The following is a 21,458-nucleotide window of genomic DNA, read 5'->3' on the forward strand; positions in this document are numbered from 1 at the left end:
ACATTATTATTTTATATAATTATATAATAAGTTATGCGCTAGATTTCATAATTAACCGGTTAGTTAAGGGAATACGTTGTAACATCTATTGTATATTTATTACATTTAGTCACATTTTTCTACTGATTTTTTTCTCACACATATTTACTCACATTTTTCTGGCAAAAATAGATATTTTTTTTTCTTTCACGTCCATCTTCGCGCTCTTCACATATCAGATTTTTTTTAATATTAATTATAATTTCACGGACTGTATAGATATAATTTTACAGAAGTTTGACGATTTTATAATTTATTCTATCTCAACACTCAAGAGTCCCGAAGAATTACTTTTAATTTCCTCAGCTGGCGAAAAAAAAAAAACGATTAAGAAAAATCACAAAATAAAATATTAAATGGCATTATTCATGACTTTGGCCATTTCACATGACAACAAAATCCAAAACGAAAACTATACTTACAAAAAAAAAATTAGAGAAGCTCGAATGGAGCACCTCTTTACATTTAATTTCAACCCTGAGCAGCAAAGTTGCACGGAACGAATTTCGGAATTATATTTACTATTATAGTCTGTTGGTGGCTCCATTCAACTTTAAACTTTATCAATAGAAATGTACATTTTTTCAAAAAGTCAACTTAATATTTTTAATAATTACTTCAATATTGGTCTGGCAGTGGTGACGAAAAATACTTTAAATTAGTTCCAGAATACAGTAACTGTTTTGTGTGTATAAAGTCCTTTTCAACCTTATGATTTCTTAAGAAAGAATTTTAATATTTATCCGTATGAAGTGGTGAAGGTCAAAGGTGGGAGAATATTTATCATTAATTTAAGTTGACGAAGCGTATGTTTTAGTTTTGTCAGTATATAACATGTTATAAAATACTACACCTTTCCCAACTTTCTTTCTGCCATGCCAGAACATTTTTTTTTATCTCATGCCCATCAACACTTTTCAACATCAACAGAGTGTTCAAAGGATTGAATTTTGATTTTTGCGAAATTGTTAGAGGTGCAGCAGATTTGAGGCCAATGTTGGTATTTCAAGATGAATTCCAAAGAGAGAAGTAATAGCTTTTGATAGCGTATTTATATCACAAACGGGTGGTGTCTAAAATTTTGGGGGAAAGTAATTAAACAGTTTTTTTTTCTATCACTGAAAGTAGTGTTTGTGTCACTGGATCCTCGAGCAGGCAAAAAGTCCCACGATCAGCTCTAAAATGTCTATATAAAAATATATTTGGTGAGAGTAAGAGGGATTTCCTAAATAATCACACAAGGGTTTCGCAAGGACTACAATCTAGGAGGATGGTGCTATATGAAAATATATTTACATCCCTATCATTTACTATAACCGGCTGGTCGAGGGACTTCTTGCCAATTTCTACACTCCGGATAGCAGTTTAAAGAAGTAGTGTATCTGATATCACAATTGGTTTTTCTAGGTGAGCTAACTAACAATATTATTGTATAATATATATAATTATTAACATTAGACAAACTAAACGGAAAACAGAATTCTAAGGGAAAAAATATTAAATGATTGCAAATCAAGATACAAAATTTTTCAAATTTTGCTGCCTTAAGATCAATCCTCAGCGTTATTTACAATTTTTTATGTGTGCCGTGTGTATTTTTTTCTGAGGATGGAAAAATAATCACCCCATCAAACATTATCACAAACATAATAATATTTCAAATTGAATAAGATGCAGCAGCGTCTCCCCTGATTAAGTTTCTTTGCATCCTCTGACTGAATTGCGATGTCGTTCTGTTGTACTTGCATTCTTTTTTTGATTGACGTCATGCAAATTTTAATAAGTTACATTTTTTCATCTGATTACTTTCTCGCAACAGCATATTTTCCATCCGGAGTTTGCTGCTTGATAGCACAACCATCAATAACCTATTATTCGCCGTTTCAACTCTTTCCGCAAATGACGTGTTTTTTTTTGGAGGGTAACAGCCAGCGTTACATTCAATATTACACATTGTTATTAAACAAGTCTCTCTCTTGTCAATATACACAATATTAATTATGTTAACCAGCAAATATGAATTACTTTTTAGTGATAACAGTCGAGTGCGTGGCTCGAAGTTATTTCTTGTAAAACATTGAACACTTTAAATTTGTAGAGTACGGTTTGCGAGTTACAAGAAGCTTATTCCCTTTTATGTTTCTCAAGGAGAAATGTAGTGAAGGGCTCAGTATCTCTCAGTGTGTGTGTGTGCATGGCGCGCGTGGACAAGTTACGACTGGACAAAGAATATAATATTCTACAACTTAAGAAACTCTCTCGCGTAGGAACTGCCACAGCCGGTCTTTTAAAAACTGTCGGGGCCAAAAGACGCCCTCGTATTAAGTAAGTATTCCTAAAATGGCACATTATCATAGACAAACGTGCGGCAAGCAAAAAACAACAATATGCTGCCGCCGCGACGTTCCGAATATTTGAGCTCGAAATGTGTCACAACCCTAGATTCGGAGTACGACAGTTCCTACCGAGACGGGAAAACGTGATTTCTGAAATCAAGTGTCACGCGCACGGGAATCGTCATTTCTTTCTTGTCAATGAAAGCAGTCGAGGAAAAGAAGTTTAATTCTCCTCAAAGGCCACCGCTCCTCACTGCATTTTGTCAGGTATTTAGCTTGCTACTCTCCTGCAGTACGATTTTTTTCTTCGGAATTCACATAGCTCAGTAGGATTAATTAAATTAAGTCGCGACGTCAGAAGTGCCAGGTACTGACTCTGGAGGGTCTTCTCCAAAGTCCCAGTACGACTCCTCTTTGGTTTTCTTCTTGCTCTTCTTCTTTTTGCTGGAGCTGATTTCTAGAGTGTTTTCCTTGTCACTGGTCGAGGCGGGTTGATTTTCGGAGTTTGTACTATCTAAGAGCGGATTGGTCAATCCCCCGGACTCTAAATGCCTTTCGTTTGAACATAATAATTCTCCAGGTAAATGCATTTTGGGATTCGAATGTGACTTTTCGGGCTTGGAAGAAAACTTGAACGGTTCGTAGCCCAAAGAGATTGAACTGAGACTGGGGACAATTTGCGACATTTTAGCTTCAGTTTTGGCATAAAAAGCCGACGCGGTTGAAGTGAAACTAAGAGAGGGGCTTTGGAAGAGTGCAAACAAACTTTGCAGTGTTGACTTGGATTCGGATTTGGAAATCTGCGTGTTGTCTGTATTTGAATAATTGTGAGCATTCTCCTTCAACTTCCGAGGTTCGGTGATTCGCGGTGGGAAAGTCTGTGAAATGCTCATTTGTTGTTTCTCAGCTTTCAAATGTGCAGAGTCCGTGTTGACACTGTCCAGGTACGCTGGATTCATCTCCGTGATGATGTCAAATTTATCCTCTTCCTTCGGCTTCACGTCTAAGATGATGGAATCTTCTGCCTCTCTCTTCTGACTTTCATCTCTCTCGTGCTCAATCTTGGAGGTGATCTGCTCCACTTCATCGTCGCAATCAACACTCTCGTTGTTGTTAATGTTCTTGTTGATTTCGTTCTCGATCTGCTCACTCAAGCTCCGGTTGCTGTTCGTGTCCTGCTCAAACTGGAAAACTCCAGGACTGTTGGACAAGCCCGAGTGTGGCGAAACTTGGAACCCGACCGTAACTTTAGAATCTTCGGGTAAAATGATTTTGGGAATATCTGTGACAGGAGTTATTGAAAACCTAGATCTGACTTCAGGAACAACTGCTGGCGACGGATCTGCAACTCTCGAGACGGAAAACCTGGATTTTCCTGGACTGGGAATAGGGCTCATGATTGGACTTGGCGTTGGACTTGGCGCCGGCGAACGCAGTCTTCCACACGTGAGAGACTTCTTGGGCACCGTTTGAGGGATTTTGATTTCACAAGTGAGGGAAATCTTTCTTGAATTCAGTCCCACGTTCAGTGGCAATCTTGTGGCATAGCTGTTGGGTGGGCGTTTTTCCGAGTTGAGCTTGAGCTGCTCGTTTATGGAGTTCAATGCTGCCTGGTAATGAGTCAAGTCTTCTGATTCCTATACAGATAATCTGTTAGTAAAAAAAAAGAAATTTGAAATTAAAATCCTACTAAGTAAGTTGGATTTTGATCCAGGTCCAACTGAGTCATACTTTCATTGTGTTCCAAGCCTTTATACATGCTCTGAAGTCCGTCAGCCTTAAACTGATTGTCTCTTAAATCTACCCTCTGAAAATGGGATCCATAATTAATAAGAGTAGGGTGCGGAATGGCAGTTTATATACATGGAGAGTCCTGTTATGCTCAAAAACATAACTCAAGTCTTTGGCTGAAGTACAAGTTAACTTGGTCGACTGCAGTCCTAAGCGAGAAAGTCCCGTGTTTTGTCTGAGAGGCTCTTTCAAGCCTTGAAGCCAAAAGTCAGTTAAATTGTTATGCCCGACGTTTAATATCTCTATGTCGTTGTTAACTTCCTAAAATAGAACGAATGTGAGTGTATTCAGTGCATAACATCAGAATTGTTCTATACCAGCAGCTTGGAAAAGTGCAGACCACTGGACTGTGTGAGGCAATTGTTCCACATGACCAGCACTTTTAACCCTGTCTTGTCGTCGCCTGGACTAGAGGGCGAGTCCGGCTGGCTAGGGGCATAAATGTTGCCCGACAACCGCTGGCATATGTGCTGAGCCCCTTTGTCCCCTAAAATGTAAATAAAAAAAATACTCAATTAATGCAAAGAAAATCAGCATAATTACAGCCATTGTTGTTGAACAGAATAAAAAAATCTGCAAATTTTAATGAAATAATCTTGAATGAGTTTATATTTTTTTTTTTACCTATAATGTTGTTGCTCAGGTCAAGTAGTTGCAAACACGTGTTATAACTCAACAAGTTAGAGAGGTTGTAAGCGTCTGTCGACTCTAAATGGTTTTCTCCAAGGTAAATTTCTTGCAAACTCCTATTCATTCTCAGTGCATTGGCTGAAAATTTTAAAGTAGCTTATAAGCGGTGACAAAAAGCAAGGGGAACTTACTTAGCATAATTATAGGTTTGCCTTGCAAATGACACCTTTCTAAATTCAATACTGAGAGATGGGTCCCAATTTTCAGCGAGCGAGTCAAGAAGGGAATGAATTCCTCCTTCAGGCAAGTTTCCTTGGCAATAAGCTCTTTCAAACACTGCGTCTGTGGTTGCAAAAGTAATTTAGAATTCGTTTTACTCAAGGTCACTTCAATTTACCTTTTTTATCATCCGAGAACACGCTTGCCAGCCTCTGCCTAGTATCTTGGCGTTTCTTGATATGTTCACAGTTTCACAAGCCTCATAATACTCTATCATCTCAAACATAGCAACAGCTCCCTGAAATAATTTAGAATTTATTAGGCGACAAAATATAATTTAATTTTTTTGCATTCCAAAAGGTTGTGCAAACGTTTATCTGAAAATTTATATTTTGCAACAAAAAGTTTCTTGGTTTATCAGGAACAAACAAAGCACTTTAAAGAGGTAAGATTAAAGCAGAAACTCACTTCTTCACTAATTTGAGTATTCTCCAAGTCCAGAATGGTGAATCTAACTCTTTTTAAAATTTCCTCCAAGGCTTCACACGCCATGTACTCGAGCTGAGTGCCACTGAGGTCAAGGAGCGGAATCCTTTCATCATCGCTTAACTTGTAATTAAACTCCTACAAGTAAAAATAAGGACCGTGTTAATTATAAAAAAGAAAATTGCAATGACTTCAACCTACCTGCAGTTGCCCCAGAACTTTTGGTATTGGTTCGACCCCATGCTTTGCACACGATTCAGTGTATTTGGCTGAGAGGAACTCAGCAGAGATTTCTTCGTCTGAAAAAGAGAACAATTTTTAATTAGCAAAAGAAAGGAATTAATTTCTAATTTTATAAATTTTTTATTTTTAATAGTCCGATAGAAATTTTTTAGAAAATAATACAAGTTCGTTCCCTGTCGTTTAATTTAATTTTTTTTAAGTTTCGTTCATTTGCACAAAAGGCCATTGAGAAAAGGAAGTAGCACCTGTCGCCAATTTCTACATAAGAAGGAAGCCGTTGGTCGTTCGATACAACGAGCAACATTATAATATGCGATATAAATATAATTTTGTTTGCACGCTCCTATTTTCTGCTTCAAACAAACTTTTATCGCGGCCGTTTTATTCTCAATTCTAGCGCGTGCTCTTGTTTATTCTGTGTGGACCATAAATCAACCCCTTGAAAAAAATTCATCTTCGAAAACAACAACAGCTCCAGCGCATTGCTGTGGAAATAAATCACGCCAACGTAAACTCTCTTATCGCGTTTCTCATCAAATTACAAATTCCCAAGAAGATTGCATGGATTCAGGAGTAAAAAGAGAAATTTGCATGCACAATTATTTTCAAGTTATCATTGATTTCAAACACTAAACCTTAAATAAAGTTGAAAAATAATAAATAAAGCTTAAAATGAAAAAAAATCAATAAAAATTAAATTAAATTGTGAATAAAATTTCATAATAATAAGTAAAGCAAATAAAGTTTAAAATGAAGAAAATCATTTAAAATTAAAGTAAATTTTGAATTAAAATAAAGAATTATTTAAAATAAAATACTAAAAAAATTGTAAACAGCTGGTAAACAAAAAATAAATAAAGATTAAAATGAAAAAAAATCCTTATTTAATACTAAAAAAAAAATGTAAGTAAAAAGTGCAACTGATTGGAAGCAAAACTCATATGATACATTTTCTTCCTTCAAATTTTCTGCACATTTTTAATTTATTAAAGACAATTTTCAGCATATGTAAAAATCCTAAATATAAAAATCATAAATTATCCATATATAATCTTGCAATATTCAATCACATCATAAGCACTTTTCAATGATCCTGCTGAACTTGTGACTTTGAAATCAACATGAAACATCAGTTAATTGAATAAACAATAATTAAGATAACTATCAAATAATAAAAGATATTTGCAATTCAATACACTGTGATGTAAGTTTCTCGAGCAGCTGGCAAGAAAAATAATGTAATCCGAACCTCGTCCCCTGGGTATCGGATTATGGCCTGCAAAGCTGCAGATAATCAGCTTGGGTGCGAAAATCACCGATGCTAATTAATGAAATGTCGCGCGAGTTGCATTTCCATCTACTCGGCAAACAACAATAATAATAACTTAATTAAATTATTGCGCCTTTTTCAGAGAAGCCACAGTTTTATAATTGCGCCGTGTGCATTTTAATTAACATGCACGTCGGCTGCCGGCACAATTAAGTGGCAGGTGGTGCTGCTCCTAAACAGAGGCACACAACCGACAAGCTAGATAAATATTGCGATAACTTGCTTCTTCTTCTTCTCTCCCTCTCTGTTTTATTTCCTTTATCCATCGACCAACTGTTCTGACACCCAGTCTGCGGCCTACTTATTTTTCTCGGCCGAGGCTTCCAAAAAACTTGAACTGCGGAATCAAGCAAAGGTTGATTTGGCAAACTTGTTCTGTCTGAAAAGTGCGAGTTTTTATTTCAACCAATATTTCCAAGCGCTCAAGAAATTGAAATTATTAATATTAAAAAAAACAATAAAAATTCAAAATCTGTATTTAAGAAAAAAAAAATGATTTACTATTAAATTACAAAAAAACGATTTCGTTTGGCTTATCGTAAAAAAACTTATTAAAGAGCCAGACAGGAAATTTGAGAATCATGAATAACAAACAACAAAAAATCAAGATTGCAAGTGTGTTATTTTTGTTGATTACTCACGATGATTGCTCTATTTATAGAAGTAATTTTCGTCTGATTCTTGCTGCTGTCAAGTATTTAAATCCTACAGCACAATTTCAAAATTCAAAGCTCTATTTTTTAATATCAATTAATGAAGCCAAAATTATAAGAATAAAATTTAAAAACAGGTTTTCATCAAAATTTTTATCTAATGGTGAAGTTTTCAAACCATTTAATTATTTTTTATTTCAGTTTATAAAAACAAAATCCTGAATTTGGTTTTTTAACTATAAAAAATGTAAGAAAAAGATATTTTATATTTTTGATGTAAATAAATTGCCAAAATTTTCCTTGTTTTGATACTTTTTGATAATAAATTAACGGTCAGGTACGATGGAGACGCGCGAGTCTCAGGTCAAGCGGCACCTAGCAACATGTCAAGGCCAGCATTCGACACTATCGAAGAGTGCAAACACGCCAATTTCCCAAACTAGCACCGTCCGTCTCTCTAAATGGACAAAGCCAATTTTAATTGCTTGAAATAATAATTATATGGCTGTGTTCGCGTGGAAATGCCCCTTTCCTTGTCCTAGTTATAAACAAGCAGGCAATATTGCACAGCCTTGGGCGGGAATGAATTTTACAAGAAAAGAAGAGCGGTGCAGACCATCTGCGTTGAAAAGCGGCGAGAACTTCCTCGGGCCGATCTATTAGCGGACGAGAAAAACAAGAATTAGTCCCGAGTCTAATTTGTCGGTGGCTCGAGTTTGGATTCAAAATAAAATGATCAAGTGCGGAACAAATTAAGAAAGACGGACGGACGGACGAGCGCACTATCCCTTTCACTCTCTGGCCTACTTTGGTAATTAGCGTGCGAGCGAGGAATTCGCGCGCCAAACCGATTTTTCTGGGAAATTACTCGCGTCTCGGCGATCCGCGCTTTCATTGATTCGCGATCGACTCGTCGTTAATGTGTGTCTATCGTGTCACGTAGCAACTGTTGATTGACTTTTCCGAGAAAAGCAGCGAATGCAAAGCAGAGAGTGTCCTCGGGAAAAAATTTATTATGCACTGGTGGTGCTGCTGGCGTTGTCCGCGGCCGAGGGGCTCGGAATCGATTTTGCCACCGGAGGCCTGCGACGGGCCCGCGGCCCTCGGCGGCGGCCACCCGCGCTTAATAAGAATCGTAAATGCGTTCTTTACCAGTGAACCAGGGGTCCTCTGGTCCATAAGTGGCCGTAACCAGGCTGCTCTCGTCCTCGGAGAAGTGAACTGTGCGCGACGCCTTCTTCTCCGTTGCATCCATCTTCTAATTGGAACACTGACACACAGTCATTGATCGATTCACTTGCCAATCACATGTCTTCATGTGTCATGTTCGCTAATTCGACTTTTTTAATTGATGAATTTCAACAACTCGCTAATTAAAACCCTGGCTCGAGTTCTCCGTGTTTGACCCCAACAGTGGCCATCTTGCTTTTTCAGCAGGTGCGCCAACGTGATCCTACCAACTGCTGTCACGACTTTTATTTTAAAAACAACATTTCAGCAATTAAAATATTATATTTTTGATGCCAAATGTTCTAAACCGATTAAACTATTTTTCTTATTAGCAAAAAAGAGTCGTTCAAGAAAGGATTCTGCTTCGAATGAGTCTTGTCAAGTTGCCGTACATTTCTCCAGCTGGGCTATGCAAATGAAACTCCACCAATTCTACAGATGATGTAATTCTGGATTTCGTATATTATTTTAAAATTAGCTTCGCGGGAAAAACACGTTGTTCATTGATGGAAGTAAAATATGAATATTTTATCCTACAATTTTATGACAATTCTAATTCACTTTTTTCCAACGTGTGTACTTCAGAAAAGGAGATTAAATTAATACAAATTATTTCATTAATGTATAATTATTTTCTGCTGTAATTAACATTGAAACAGACTGGTTAAGATAACAAATTCAAAATTTCTGTATTTTTTAAAGAATTAAAAAAATTTTTTTTCTTTTTTAAATTTCTCAGCATCATTTTTAAGAAGAAAATTATAACTGAGGACAACCGAGAAAAAAAATAAAGCGCCTACACTTTCTTATCAGCTTAAACAAGGCTCCTTGTGTTCACCACTCAATGGGTACACAATATACTTGTTACATTGTTTACTCATAAATATTTGAGAGCGTAGCGCATGCGGTAGAAATTTGCTACTGTTTACCTTTTGAAATGCACAGGAGAGATGCTTTAATGATTAAAACTTAAGTATTGCGCACAGAAATTAGAGCACATTTCATCAATTTTATTTCTCAAGGATAAACCAAATACACTAATACACAACTATTAAAATAAAATTTATTGACATTTGATGGCAAAGTGAAGAATAAAATAATATTTGAAAGAAAATTTTTAATCAGACTGAAGCAAAAAAAAAGAGAGCTCAGGTAATTTATAAATTCCATCTTTGACACCACGAGTTAAAAAAAAATACATAGATTTTATTTTTAATCATTTTATATCAGGATATAAATGTAAAATTAAAGTAATTAAAGTATGTAGTAAGTAAAACATTAAAAATCTAATTATTCTCTGTCTTCTCCCTTAGGTCTTAAGAAACTTTCTAGTGACAAATCCTTCTGCCCCCTTGTTAATTATGTTCCTGCCCAGTTTGCTTCTTTTCGATGTCCACGGCTCGTTTTTGGGCAACGGCAGCGACTCCCTTTCAAGTGGCGACCTTCCCAGATTTGAAAACCTGTAGCTCTCCCAATCCCTCTCCCGTTCCCTCCTGGCGTTTTCCAGAGCAGCGTCCTCCCCATAACATGTTCTCTCCACCTCAAGCCACTCCTGGTACCTCTGCCACCAAGTCTCCCATTTAAAATATTCGTCAAATGACACGTCTGGCTCCCACAAAAGACCCTTTCGGCGGTAGTAACTGTATCGGATCAAAGGGTCAGACCAATTGACCGGAGCGTCAGGACCGGCAGGTCTTTCCTCCGTGAAAGTCCTCTCGAAAAAGTAGCGACGGCGCTCGTAATGGAAAGCATAGTCTCTCTCCGGAGATTCACGCCTCGCGACAGGTCTTTCATGTCGAGAAAGTGGAAAATCAAGCTCGACGGCATCTTCCGCTATCACCACTTTCATGCCAGGGGCAGCCGAGTCCTTGGTGATTTTCATTGAAACGGAATCATACTCCCTCCTATCAACAGACCATTGGGCCATTTTTCCAAAGCGCTCCGAGAGAGTCATCTTGGGCGTTTCGTTGATTTCTCCCGAAGAACCTTCAGAATCAGACGAGCTCGAAGAGCTGCCGCTCGATGAACCCACCGGGGTTCTCGGATGTGGAGGAGACTTGGGCCGCCCAACCCTTTGCTTCTTTCTACCCCCTGCCGGCTCGGGAGGAGTCTTTCTGCCCAATCTCTTATTGCTAACAACCCTTTTAATGGCCTTCTTGGCAAAGGGAGGGGATGGGGGTGATGGAGGAGAGCGCGAAATTCTTTGCTGTTTACGATTCTTGGGGGTGCAGACGGAACAATCCTCGTCAGAGCAAGAGCTGTCGCTTCCCGAAGATGAGTAAGATGAGGAGCGGTTCGATCTTCGGTGACCTCGTCGGTGTGCAGGTGTCCTTGGCCGACCTCTGGACCGCTCTCTTGATTCGCTGTGTCTACTTGGTGGGGATGGAGGTGACCTGCAAGGCAAGAAATTAAAAATTGAGTAAATTTAGGCAGTAAAAATTATAATAATTTAGTAATTTAATAATTATATTTTTCTTCTTAAATAACTCAATTAATTTATTTCTATTTTTCCTTCATTGACTTGATGTGAGCGAATAAACATTTTGAATGATTTTTAAACTTAAGTCTCATTTACTAAAAATTAAAACTGTTCATGTTAAATCAGCTCAAGACAAACAGAATTTCACTTTACCTTGGTCGAGCCTTCTGAGTTTTCTCTTTTGTTGCCTTCACTGGAGTGTGGGGACGTCGACCAACAGGAGACTTTGGTCTCTCGACAGGAGAGCGACTACGAGAGGTGTTGCTGCTCGAAGATGAACTTCTCGAGTGGCTCGACTTCCTCAGCTCATCCCTGTAGATTTCATCAAAGCCACTATGCCGCCACCTATTTGCAATTTTGCCTTTCATCTTCTGAGTTCATTACCATGAGCGTAATAAAAATACCTATCGGGAACTCTGGCCTCGACCTCCAGAAGGCGTTTCGTCCAGTAAGCACTGTGACCACCGTCTCTGCGAGCATTTTGCATGACATGGCCAAGCTCACGCCTTCGAGGAGAGTTGGCTGAAAGATATGATTTAGATTCATGATCTTGTAAATTAAACTGTTAAATATTACAGCTCCGTTTGCCCCTGCCAGCTCTTGGTTCATTTTCTCTCCTTTGCGCACCACCACCGACTCTGCCTCGGACGTCGTCCATTCTCATCTTGGCCCTCTCATTTCCTCCACCGCGGTTCCTTGACCGGTTTCTTCTGTTTTTCGGCATCGGTCGCTGCTGCTGGAATTATAGGCGTGTCAAAAAATTTGTCCAATTGAAAAGCAAAATAATGTTCAGCAAGGAATCTTGTGTATCGATTTTGTTATAAGCACCAGAATTAATTAACATTGAAAACTTGGATGCTTTTGCTTGCGATTCTTGCTTCTTTACCTCAACACTGGCAGTCCAATTTTATGCTAGGTAACAGAGGAATCATGAATACAATATTTACGAAGTGCAAATTTGCGCATTTGCACACACTTGAGGTCCAAAATTAATTGTCCGCGCATAATATTGTTTTCAAAACACCACACTAATTTTTCACTTTAGAAAAAATGAGGCTCGCAGCAAAAGTTTCATTTTAAGAGTTCAGAGATGCTTTGATTGTTCCTTCCGACGAGGAAAATTGCTGCACTTTTGATCCTTAATGTCTCAATGTCCAAAGGAAAAGTACTTAATGTCATTCACTATTGCAGATGGTCCAAGTTGAACGAGTTGAAGAAGATTCAGTTCATCAAAGCTGCTTTCCAAAAATGTGTCCACCAGCACTTTCTTGGAGATGTTTTCGGCTAGGAAACGCAACTTACCCGAGGAAAGTTTTCTGTGTGATTTTAATTACATTAAATCGCTGAAAAAATGCCAATTAATTAGGCAACTAGAATTTCAAGATGAACAAGAATGTCACATCAAATAGGGAGCAAAATACGCTTCAAACTCCCGAGAGAGAAGCAAAAATTTTGTGCTCTCTAAAAAATAAAGCACAGGTTTTATGGAAGAGGCGTAAAATTCATGGGTCCAAACAACTTTTCCAGTACAAAATGCTTATTTTGGAAAGTTAACTTATGGAATCAATACAGTTAAAATCGTAAAAGTTCATCTTAATTTTCTGCTTTTATGGTGTTAAAAAAGAGCTCGGTGGCATTTTTTTGTTTCGCTCAATTCTTGAAGTTTCCAAAACTAAACTTACTCGGAAGCTAACGATGCAAAATGATCGCGTCGGTCGCAATTCACCTGCTAATTGCAATCGCAAAAATACGTGAAGAGAGTGTTTACGAAGCGAAGAAGCAAAATGACAGCGGACGAGATGAGAGATAAGAATAAAAAGCGCCCTCGAGCGCTAGATTTTTGCAACTCATAAGGTCAAAGCAAGCAAACACCAACAGAAAAATGTTATCATTTTTACTTATTTGTTAACATTTGCTCAAGAAAGTTCTAGTTTTTTCAATTGATTTATATTTTACTTAAAATTATTATTTAAAGCATTTTTTAGCTTAAATTGTTGGTTAGAATTGATTTTAAAAAATAAATTAATTCAGGTGTTTTGTTGGCATCACTGTCATTTGTTGATGTTTGTGCTGCTCTCCAAAAATCCGCACAAAAATAAAATTTTCACTTTTTCGGAAGTGTTGCGGTTCAATAGCTCGCTATTATGAATTTGGAACTTCTAGGTTTGTAATTTTACTACAAATTTTGCAACTTGGTTGAATAATTTTTTATATATTTCAGAATCATTTGGCCAAAATTATCCAGAGGTTTGTGTCTTTTTCTAGTCTTTCAGTGCATTTTCATTAAATTTGCTTTTAATCTGGTTTTATTCAAATAATTTTTATATCGTTTAATCAGGAATTCGATGGAGCTCTTGACTGCATTTCCCTAGCCGTGACGTGCTCTTTCAACAAGAGAGGGACTCTGCTCGCTGTCGGTTGCAACGACGGCCGCATCGTTGTGTGGGACTTCCTTACTCGCGGAATTGCGAAAATTATTAGCGCTCATGTGCACCCGGTCTGTTCCCTAAGGTATATTTCTTTTATAAAAATAAGTTAAAAAAACTTAAAATTTTTTTTTATGATTCTCATAGTTGGTCTCGAGATGGGAAAAAGTTGCTGAGTGCCAGCACGGACAATAATGTGTGCATTTGGGACGTCCTAAGTGGAGACTGTGAACAAAAGTTTAGCTTTCCGTCGCCAATCTTAAAAGTATAACTATATATTTCATCAGGGGAATATCAAATCAACTTAAATTTTATTCAGGTTCAATTCAATCCTCGATCGGACAACTGGTTTCTTGTGTGTCCCATGAGGCATCCTGCAGTACTCGTCAACATTGATGGTACTCATAAAATCGTTCCGATGGACGATGAGGTAATGAAGAGAAATTAAATAAATTAATTAAAATCTAACTTGGAGAATTCCAGGCTGACTTGAACATTGTCGCATCATTCGACCGAAGAGGGGAGTACATTTTTACAGGAAACACAAAGGGGAGGGTGATTGTCCTCAGTTGCCCTGAGCTTAAAAACAAAGCATCTTTCAAAGTGACACAAGGAACTTCAAGCGCCACCGCAGTGAAGAGCATCGAGTTTGCTCGCAGAGGAGAGTATGTTTGAGAGATTAATTTTATTGTTGTGAATAAATATTCCCCATCAGTTTTTTCTTGGTCAACACTGCCGATCGAGTCATCAGGGTGTATGACAGCAAAGAAGTGATGACTTGTGGAGACGATGGAGAGCCTGAGCCGATTCAGAAATTGCAAGATCTCGTTAATAAGTATGATTTAATTATTATTGAAATCAGATTCAAATTTTGTTTTTCAGAACAATGTGGAAAAAATGCTGTTTTTCCGGAGATGGAGAATATATTTGTGCTGGTTCTGCTCGACAACACGCTCTCTACATGTGGGATAAAAACATTGGAAACCTGGTGAAAATTCTGCACGGAACAAAAGGAGAGTTGCTTTTGGATGTTGTGGTAATTTAAGAAAATAAAAATATCTCCTGAAAAATTATAAATAAGCTTAAATTTCTAGTGGCATCCTGTTCGACCAATCATTGCAAGCATTTCAAGTGGCGTCGTATCTATCTGGGCTCAAAATCAAGTTGAAAATTGGTCTGCTTTTGCTCCTGATTTCAAGGAGTTGGACGAGAACGTTGAATACGAGGAGCGAGAGTCGGAGTTTGACATCAATGACGAAGACAAAGAAGTGGAGTCGCAGATTGAGAAGCTAGACGAGGATTGTGAAATTGACGTCACAGCTGTTGATCCCATCGCCGCTTTCTGCAGCTCTGATGAGGAAGATATCATCGACGAAGAATCATCGTTGCAGTTTTTGCCGATCGCACCAGAAGTGGAAGATCCGGAGGAAGGATGGGGAGCACCCGGCTCCATGCCTGTCCCAACTCAATCCACAGAATTAGGTATTGAAAATAATGCGCATATATTTATCAAAAACAAAGTTTATTCATGGACTAAATAATTCTTCTCTTTAGGAAAGAGGCCAGCTGATTCTGAGAGTAAAGAAAATACGCAGCCCAAGAAACCAAAGTTCAACTCGTTTGACATCAAACTTGAAAATGCACCAGTGGAAGGTATAATATATAATTTTATTGTTGAAAAAAGTAAATTGAGCTTTTGTTTCGTTACAGAAGTGCACCCATTTTTGGCAAACAAAGTGAAGGACAAACAGTCTTCCAGCTTGTCGACCAATTCAAACAAAAACAAAGCTGGCCGACCAAAAATTTCCTCTCGAACATCAACGGACGAGAAGAAACGGTACGATTAACTGAGCGTGTGTAAATCACAGACATTGTAAATTGTAAGTGCAAATATTTTGATAATTAGCTGCGTTGTTAGTTAAAATCTCATTAAATGGGTATCACATAATATAGGAACTGAATTATTGCCTTATTTAATATAATCGTGGGAATAAATTGCAAATGTGTGGACATTTGTAATCGGCTCCGATCTCTCCAACACTGCCAAGTTGGTGGTGTTGTCTACTTGGAAATCGTAAGCAGATCTGCTCAATGGCAACATAGTATCTGCGTCCACAGTATTAGGCCACAGCAGAGTAGATTTAAACTCAGCCTCTATTTTGATGTGCCCGAATTCGGTGAGTTCCGAATAAGAACTCGCTGTAAAAGGGTTCGAGCAACTGAGTTTGGTGTCATCGGCGCAGGCAACAAGTGCACAAACTTGCATTTCCGTTTCATATCTGCCCACCAAGTGGGTTCGAATACCGTCAAACGCCAGCAGTTGGTAGTGGAAGTTGAAAACATCTTTGTTCAAAATTTCAAACGTCAGGTTGCAGCAGAGCATGTTGTCGCATGCTTGAATGGTGCCTTTGAGCATGTTTTTAGGCACAGGGACTGCAGTGTAGTCCTGCAAATTATCTTCAGTGATGAGCATGTAATTCTCCACAGGCTTCTGAGCAAATGGGTTGATTCCATTTCGTTCGATATTATTTCGATTAACTATTTGGGTTTTAAGTTTTTGGGAAATTTGGGTCGGAACTTCTGCCACAACTAATTTGCTTGTGACATTCTGTTCAATCGTGGCAAACAGATCTCCTGCAGTTTTTCCTAAGTAAATTCCGCTGCCAGTGTGACCCGCTTCAGGCTCGTTGTAACCAGAGGCCAAAACGTTGACCTGGTTGCCATATGCAAAGGCTGCTTGTGCCTGCGGACCTGTAAAATTTTTAATTTTAAATTATTGCTAATGCTAACTCTGGTTTCATGTGATTGAAAAATCTTTTGATATGATATTTTAGAGATGATTGTCATTACTTTATTGTCATATTTAGCTCAGATTATTTAAAATTTACAAGGTTTTTCAAGAACATTTTTCTTACTTATTGGCACACTTTTTCACAAAACCCTAATTTGTCATAATTTATTACATAAATTAATCTAATAATGATATAATTAAAATAATGAACACATATATCGTTGTGGCCCCACTTTTATCGTCCGCGACTCAAAATTCTTCACTATTTGTACTTATCAGGCGTGAATTTGATTATTGTAACCAAAAAACAGACAACTATGAATGCGCCGCCTACAACAATAGCCGTGGGCAAAATCCAGCTCGGCGGCCGCAGATTTTCGGTGAAGCCCGAATCCCACGGAGGGAACACTCTGCCCCACACCCCGAAAGTTAAAATGTTCTGGTCGATCCGCTCCGCGAGTTGGAAATCGATCCTGCTCACTTGGCCCTGGTCGGGCTCCTTTCGGAAAATGTACTGGTTTCCGGCCAGGATCTTAAACTCGCCGTCCACAATATTCGGACCCATCAAAGCGTCCTTGCTGAAATTCCCCGTGATCCGAATGTGCGTGAACTCGACCTTCAGCGCGTCTTGGCTCAAAACCAACCCGCAATTCTTGACGGGATCCTCGCTGAACTTGCATCTGACCAGAGCACACGTTTGGATTCGGAATCCTTTGTAGTATCCGCCGCCGAACTCGCGATCGCCGTTGTAAACGAAAAACCGGTACACGGTTTGGTCTCGAAGGGTCCCTGACACCTCCAGGTCACAACAAAGGCCGTTGCTGCACAGAGAGTAGTGCATGATTTCTCGCCGCATCTCGATTAGCGCCGATTCGTAATTAGTCAAATTCTCCTGCATGTAATACGGAGATTTCGCACCGGGCGGAATTAATTTGGTCTGCGGCCGATTTGGGGGGAAAAGTGGCCCCTTGGGTGTTCTAATTGGATCGCCGGGCAGGCGGATTAGGTCCGCGTGCTGGTCGACGAGTTTCGCTGCTTTCGGTCCGGCTGGAGGCACCACGCCAATTAAATAAAAGCTGCTTACGTCCCACGGGGTGGAGTCCACGACTCGTCCCATATTGCCTTGATAAATGCCGCTGCCCCCTTTGCCGGAAATGGGGTGGTTGAGGCCCGCGGCCAAAAAGTTGACGTTGGTCGCGTGCGCCCACATCGCCTGCGTTTGAACACCTGTAACCACATTTTTTGATACACGCTTCACTTCACCAGAGATGCAGTTTTGCACGGAGAGGTGTGTGCTTTGCATTTTAGATTCGGCCGCGTTAAATTTTTATCGGGCGCTGACAGCGAAAGTGAGCGGCTTTTCCGGATTTAGGGCCGATCCGCGCGTGCAATGCGAATATAAAGTGGTGGTTTGTATTATGCGAAAGCAGGGATGATAATATGTATAAAGCACTAGATAAAAAAAGAGTGATGTGCCAAAAATGTTTTGATACCTGTCTTGTTAACATCATCCCGCTGGCAGGAAATTTGATGTTAAAAAAAAAAAATGCTTTCATGTATAAATAATTATGAGCTCAAAATGTAATTTTTAAACTCTACTTAATATATTTTTTTTTTCAATAATTTATTAAGAAACCTCAATATTTATAATTTTTTAAATTTAGTTAACCCCAGTTTTGTTTTATGAATTGAATTGGCATTTTGATCTTATTGTAATTTTGATGGAAATTGGGATAAAAATAAGTAGTTAATTTACCTGTGAGGAACGGCAACTCGTGTATCCACGCGGTAGGAAATATGATGTCCGTAACGCCATACGTTTTAACAAGTTCCACTGCGGGTTGTTGGAACATGAGATCAAAGCAGGTAATCATGCCGAATCGAGCTCCCAAAGCGTCAAAAACCGAGATGTCACTAATATCGGTCAAGTTCAGGGCGAATTCACCGAACAAGTTGAATTTTCGGTACCTGCAAAAACGGGTAAAAGAGCCTTTCATGAGAGCTTTTCCAGATGAGTTGTGGCGTGGCGAAATTGCGTGCAAGGTAAACTTTTCTTCGGTGCAAAAAATAAGAGTGAGGGGCGGAAACAATTTTGCGGTCAGATTATTTCCAGAGTTTATGGTTGCTATACACGTTTGGTAAGGGCAATAATTTTGTATTTTGTGCAATGAAAAAATTTGACCTGCATTGATCTCAAACCTTAAATAGCACAAGCTTAAAAATAAGCTAAATAAAACCGCATGTTATAAATAGAAAAAAATCATGCAATTAATTCTGATTATTTTGTGTCGTGAGGACTGCCCGCATGGCAATAAAATTACACCAATTAAGATGTAAATTTCGAGGCAGGTTTAAATTGCAAGCCATCAAGCTCGGGATTAAGCAAGATAAAATCCAATTAGACTTGCAAACTCGCACTGATCGATCAATTACGCGGAAACAAAGGGGATGGCGTTGGCCCGACTCACCTTGACACGACGGTGCCAGCGCTATCAAACGCCACGTTTGTGTTGTGCAGCAGCACTCCCGCTCCCGGCTTATCAACCTTCTCGATCAAATTAGCCACAAGGTAAATTCCATTATCTCTGGCCATGCAAGACAGCCGGCGGACGGCCTGCGGAGGGGCGGAATGTGTCAGAAAGGCGAACAAGAAAGCGAATGTATGCAACACGGAGAGCACGACCGTGCAACAAATTGCCTAACCCACACGACGCAAGGGGTTTTGAATGCAACTCGCTGCACAAAAGGCACGTCCGCGTCGTGATTTATGGTGGATTATGGTGCGGTTCGTGCATAGATCGTTACCTCATATTCAAATGTGTCGTTGTAGGCCGTGCAGGGGATGATGTTGTCGTTCTTGTCAGGAACTATCTGTGCGAACTCTAAAGCGAGAGACCGGTTGTTGGAAGTGTAAGTCGTGGTCAGGCCATATTCGGGAAAGACGATTATGTCCGCAGCATACTGAAAATAATTTTTTTTTATTAATATTTGCACCACTCACGGAAACATAATAAAAAGGCTGTAGGGACTCTGTCTCTATAGTAACATGGAATAAATTAGCTTTGGCACAAAATCATTTAGCCAAGAGGAAATTACATCATTCCGCGCCGTGGTTGCGCTTCTCCGCTCGTCACATTTGTGAGCTTATTAGGCGAGGCAAAAATTCAATTACGTCAGTTTCCCTTTCTCCGTTCCATACATTCTCCTTAAATTTACTTTACCCAATAAATTTAAAAAATAATTTTAAAACTGCTTTGAAACTGTTTTGAAATTTCACTGACCGTCTTCCTGGCATCAACGACGAACTCTTCATATCGGCGCAGATTGTTGGAGAAAATCAGCGACGGCACCAGGGGTCCTGTAATTCCGTCGGGGGAGAATTCAACCACTGCTGCCACATAAGAGTGGACCTAAAATACATCAGGCGGACACATTTTAACACGATAATTTTGCTGACTCGTCGGTTCACGTACCTGGTGCACTTGAAAAGCGCCGAGTAGCAAAAGCGCCATTGCCGGCCGTGCCATGCCAGAGAGCATTTTCACAGTCCTCGCACCTTCAACAACAGATTGACTCATTGCGGGAGAATTGCGGTGCGCACAGAAGCAGTGAGTGACGTTAAAAATCGAGCATCGCCATTTGCTCAGATAAGAGGACAATCTTAAGTAAATGCGGTAGATCAGCAACAATTATTATTTGACTCTGACGTTGAAAATCTATATTTATCTTAAACATTTATTTAAAAAATTCTTTCACGTTAAATAAATTATTTATTAACTAGTAATTTTTTAATTATTCTATATGATTTTATGTTTAATTTGATTTATAATGTTAACAATTTTTAGAATCCACTTTATTTTCGTTTTTAAATCTTTTAACTACTTATTTTGTTAGTATTTAAAATGGTATAAATATATTAATTTATTACTTACATTATAAATTATGTTTTAATTTTCAATCTGTGTATTACTATTACCACCTGTCTTAGAAATTTATCATTAACTTGATGCTTATTATAAATTTTTGTAATTAATTATTTGGCTTTTGGTTATAATTTAATAAAAGTGAAAAGTTTTCTAATAAAATGCTTATTTCATAATAAAAAAGGTCCACTTACAAGCAGAGTTTTAATATCCACTTCCTACTCGATCAGCAATCACTCTTCTGACTGATGGCCCGAACAAAGAATCTCCTATTGCAGTCGATCACCTCACCCGTGTGACTTTCAGCTGCCGTCATTCGTTATCAGTGGGCCCGTTGCGTCCGCGTGCTGCATTATACACGTCTCACGATATTCGCCACTTTATCATCACCTGTGCAGATTAGATAGCCGAAGTTTGTCTAAAATTTCGCCAACCGTGTGTCAGCAGATCGTCCAAACGAGCGGTGCACGTTCGTTATCTAGGTAATCTCCATAATGGACTGTGGCCGAGGTCGTACGAGGTGCGCGTCTCTCTCTCTCGCGGGAGACAAACTAGAGAAACGCACTCTATTTAATTCATAAGAATGCGGCCGGAATCTGAGAAAGTGGAGCACGCAGGATGTTTTCATAAATAAAGAGCTAGACCAAGGTGGCCCTGTCATAAAATGACCAGAAGGAAAAGGAAATAAGAAATAAAAAATTGAAGAGATCTTTGATCTTTTGATAATAAAAATACTATTGTTACAAAGACTCCCCAAATGATCTGAAAAAATATTTAAGATTATTTGTGATTAATATAATAAGTTTTATTAAACTTAAAAATATAGATTTTAATTATATTTGTTTTTATTTTTTAATTATTTATAAAATTAAATAGTAAAAT

At 38.6% G+C, this 21,458-nt stretch overlaps 4 protein-coding genes across 10 annotated transcripts; 1 reads left to right on the forward strand and 3 right to left on the reverse strand.

The window, feature by feature from the left end:
- Positions 1-351: 351 nt before the first annotated feature.
- LOC132200395 (protein phosphatase 1 regulatory subunit 37) lies at positions 352-9,145 on the reverse strand. Its single transcript, XM_059625831.1, has 10 exons — positions 8,880-9,145; positions 5,703-5,800; positions 5,484-5,639; positions 5,194-5,313; positions 4,988-5,138; positions 4,791-4,934; positions 4,484-4,653; positions 4,239-4,427; positions 4,066-4,182; positions 352-4,012 (listed from the first exon to the last, which is right to left on the reverse strand). The coding sequence occupies exons 1-10, from the start codon at positions 8,980-8,982 to the stop codon at positions 2,717-2,719; spliced, it is 2,544 nt and encodes an 847-aa protein (XP_059481814.1). The 5' UTR covers positions 8,983-9,145; the 3' UTR covers positions 352-2,716.
- Positions 9,146-9,933: 788 nt separating this feature from the next.
- On the reverse strand, positions 9,934-13,262 carry LOC132201085 (serine/arginine repetitive matrix protein 1-like). 5 transcript variants are annotated; one of them, XM_059626989.1, is made up of 6 exons: positions 13,119-13,245; positions 12,323-12,752; positions 12,013-12,169; positions 11,841-11,958; positions 11,590-11,781; positions 9,934-11,350 (listed from the first exon to the last, which is right to left on the reverse strand). In XM_059626989.1, the coding sequence occupies exons 3-6, from the start codon at positions 12,158-12,160 to the stop codon at positions 10,267-10,269; spliced, it is 1,542 nt and encodes a 513-aa protein (XP_059482972.1). In that variant the 5' UTR covers positions 12,161-12,169; positions 12,323-12,752; positions 13,119-13,245; the 3' UTR covers positions 9,934-10,266. The 5 variants fall into 5 exon arrangements, with proteins under 5 accessions (XP_059482972.1, XP_059482968.1, XP_059482969.1 ...); XM_059626985.1 differs by lacking the exon at positions 12,323-12,752 and having other exon boundaries at positions 13,119-13,262; XM_059626986.1 differs by lacking the exon at positions 12,323-12,752 and having other exon boundaries at positions 12,013-12,172; positions 13,119-13,257.
- A 230-nt stretch (positions 13,263-13,492) lies between these two features.
- LOC132199854 (retinoblastoma-binding protein 5 homolog) lies at positions 13,493-16,741 on the forward strand. The gene is made up of 11 exons (XM_059624908.1): positions 13,493-13,599; positions 13,658-13,683; positions 13,775-13,947; positions 14,010-14,127; positions 14,182-14,292; positions 14,346-14,527; positions 14,578-14,697; positions 14,745-14,898; positions 14,957-15,344; positions 15,417-15,515; positions 15,573-16,741. The coding sequence occupies exons 1-11, from the start codon at positions 13,581-13,583 to the stop codon at positions 15,707-15,709; spliced, it is 1,527 nt and encodes a 508-aa protein (XP_059480891.1). The 5' UTR covers positions 13,493-13,580; the 3' UTR covers positions 15,710-16,741.
- On the reverse strand, positions 15,368-20,928 carry LOC132199853 (pantetheinase-like). Of its 3 annotated transcripts, none has more exons than XM_059624907.1 (7): positions 20,771-20,922; positions 20,127-20,313; positions 19,935-20,063; positions 19,459-19,614; positions 19,122-19,267; positions 18,410-18,621; positions 15,368-16,613 (listed from the first exon to the last, which is right to left on the reverse strand). In XM_059624907.1, the coding sequence occupies exons 2-7, from the start codon at positions 20,229-20,231 to the stop codon at positions 15,832-15,834; spliced, it is 1,530 nt and encodes a 509-aa protein (XP_059480890.1). In that variant the 5' UTR covers positions 20,232-20,313; positions 20,771-20,922; the 3' UTR covers positions 15,368-15,831. The 3 variants fall into 3 exon arrangements, with proteins under 3 accessions (XP_059480890.1, XP_059480888.1, XP_059480889.1); XM_059624905.1 differs by lacking the exon at positions 15,368-16,613 and adding an exon at positions 16,685-17,880 and having other exon boundaries at positions 20,771-20,926; XM_059624906.1 differs by lacking the exon at positions 15,368-16,613 and adding an exon at positions 16,688-17,880 and having other exon boundaries at positions 20,127-20,209; positions 20,771-20,928.
- Between the last annotated feature and the right edge of the window lie 530 nt (positions 20,929-21,458).

Source organism: Neocloeon triangulifer, unplaced genomic scaffold (assembly GCF_031216515.1).
Source record: "Neocloeon triangulifer isolate White Clay Creek 2 clone unplaced genomic scaffold, ASM3121651v1 ptg000014l, whole genome shotgun sequence".
Taxonomy (NCBI): Eukaryota; Metazoa; Arthropoda; class Insecta; order Ephemeroptera; family Baetidae; genus Neocloeon; species Neocloeon triangulifer.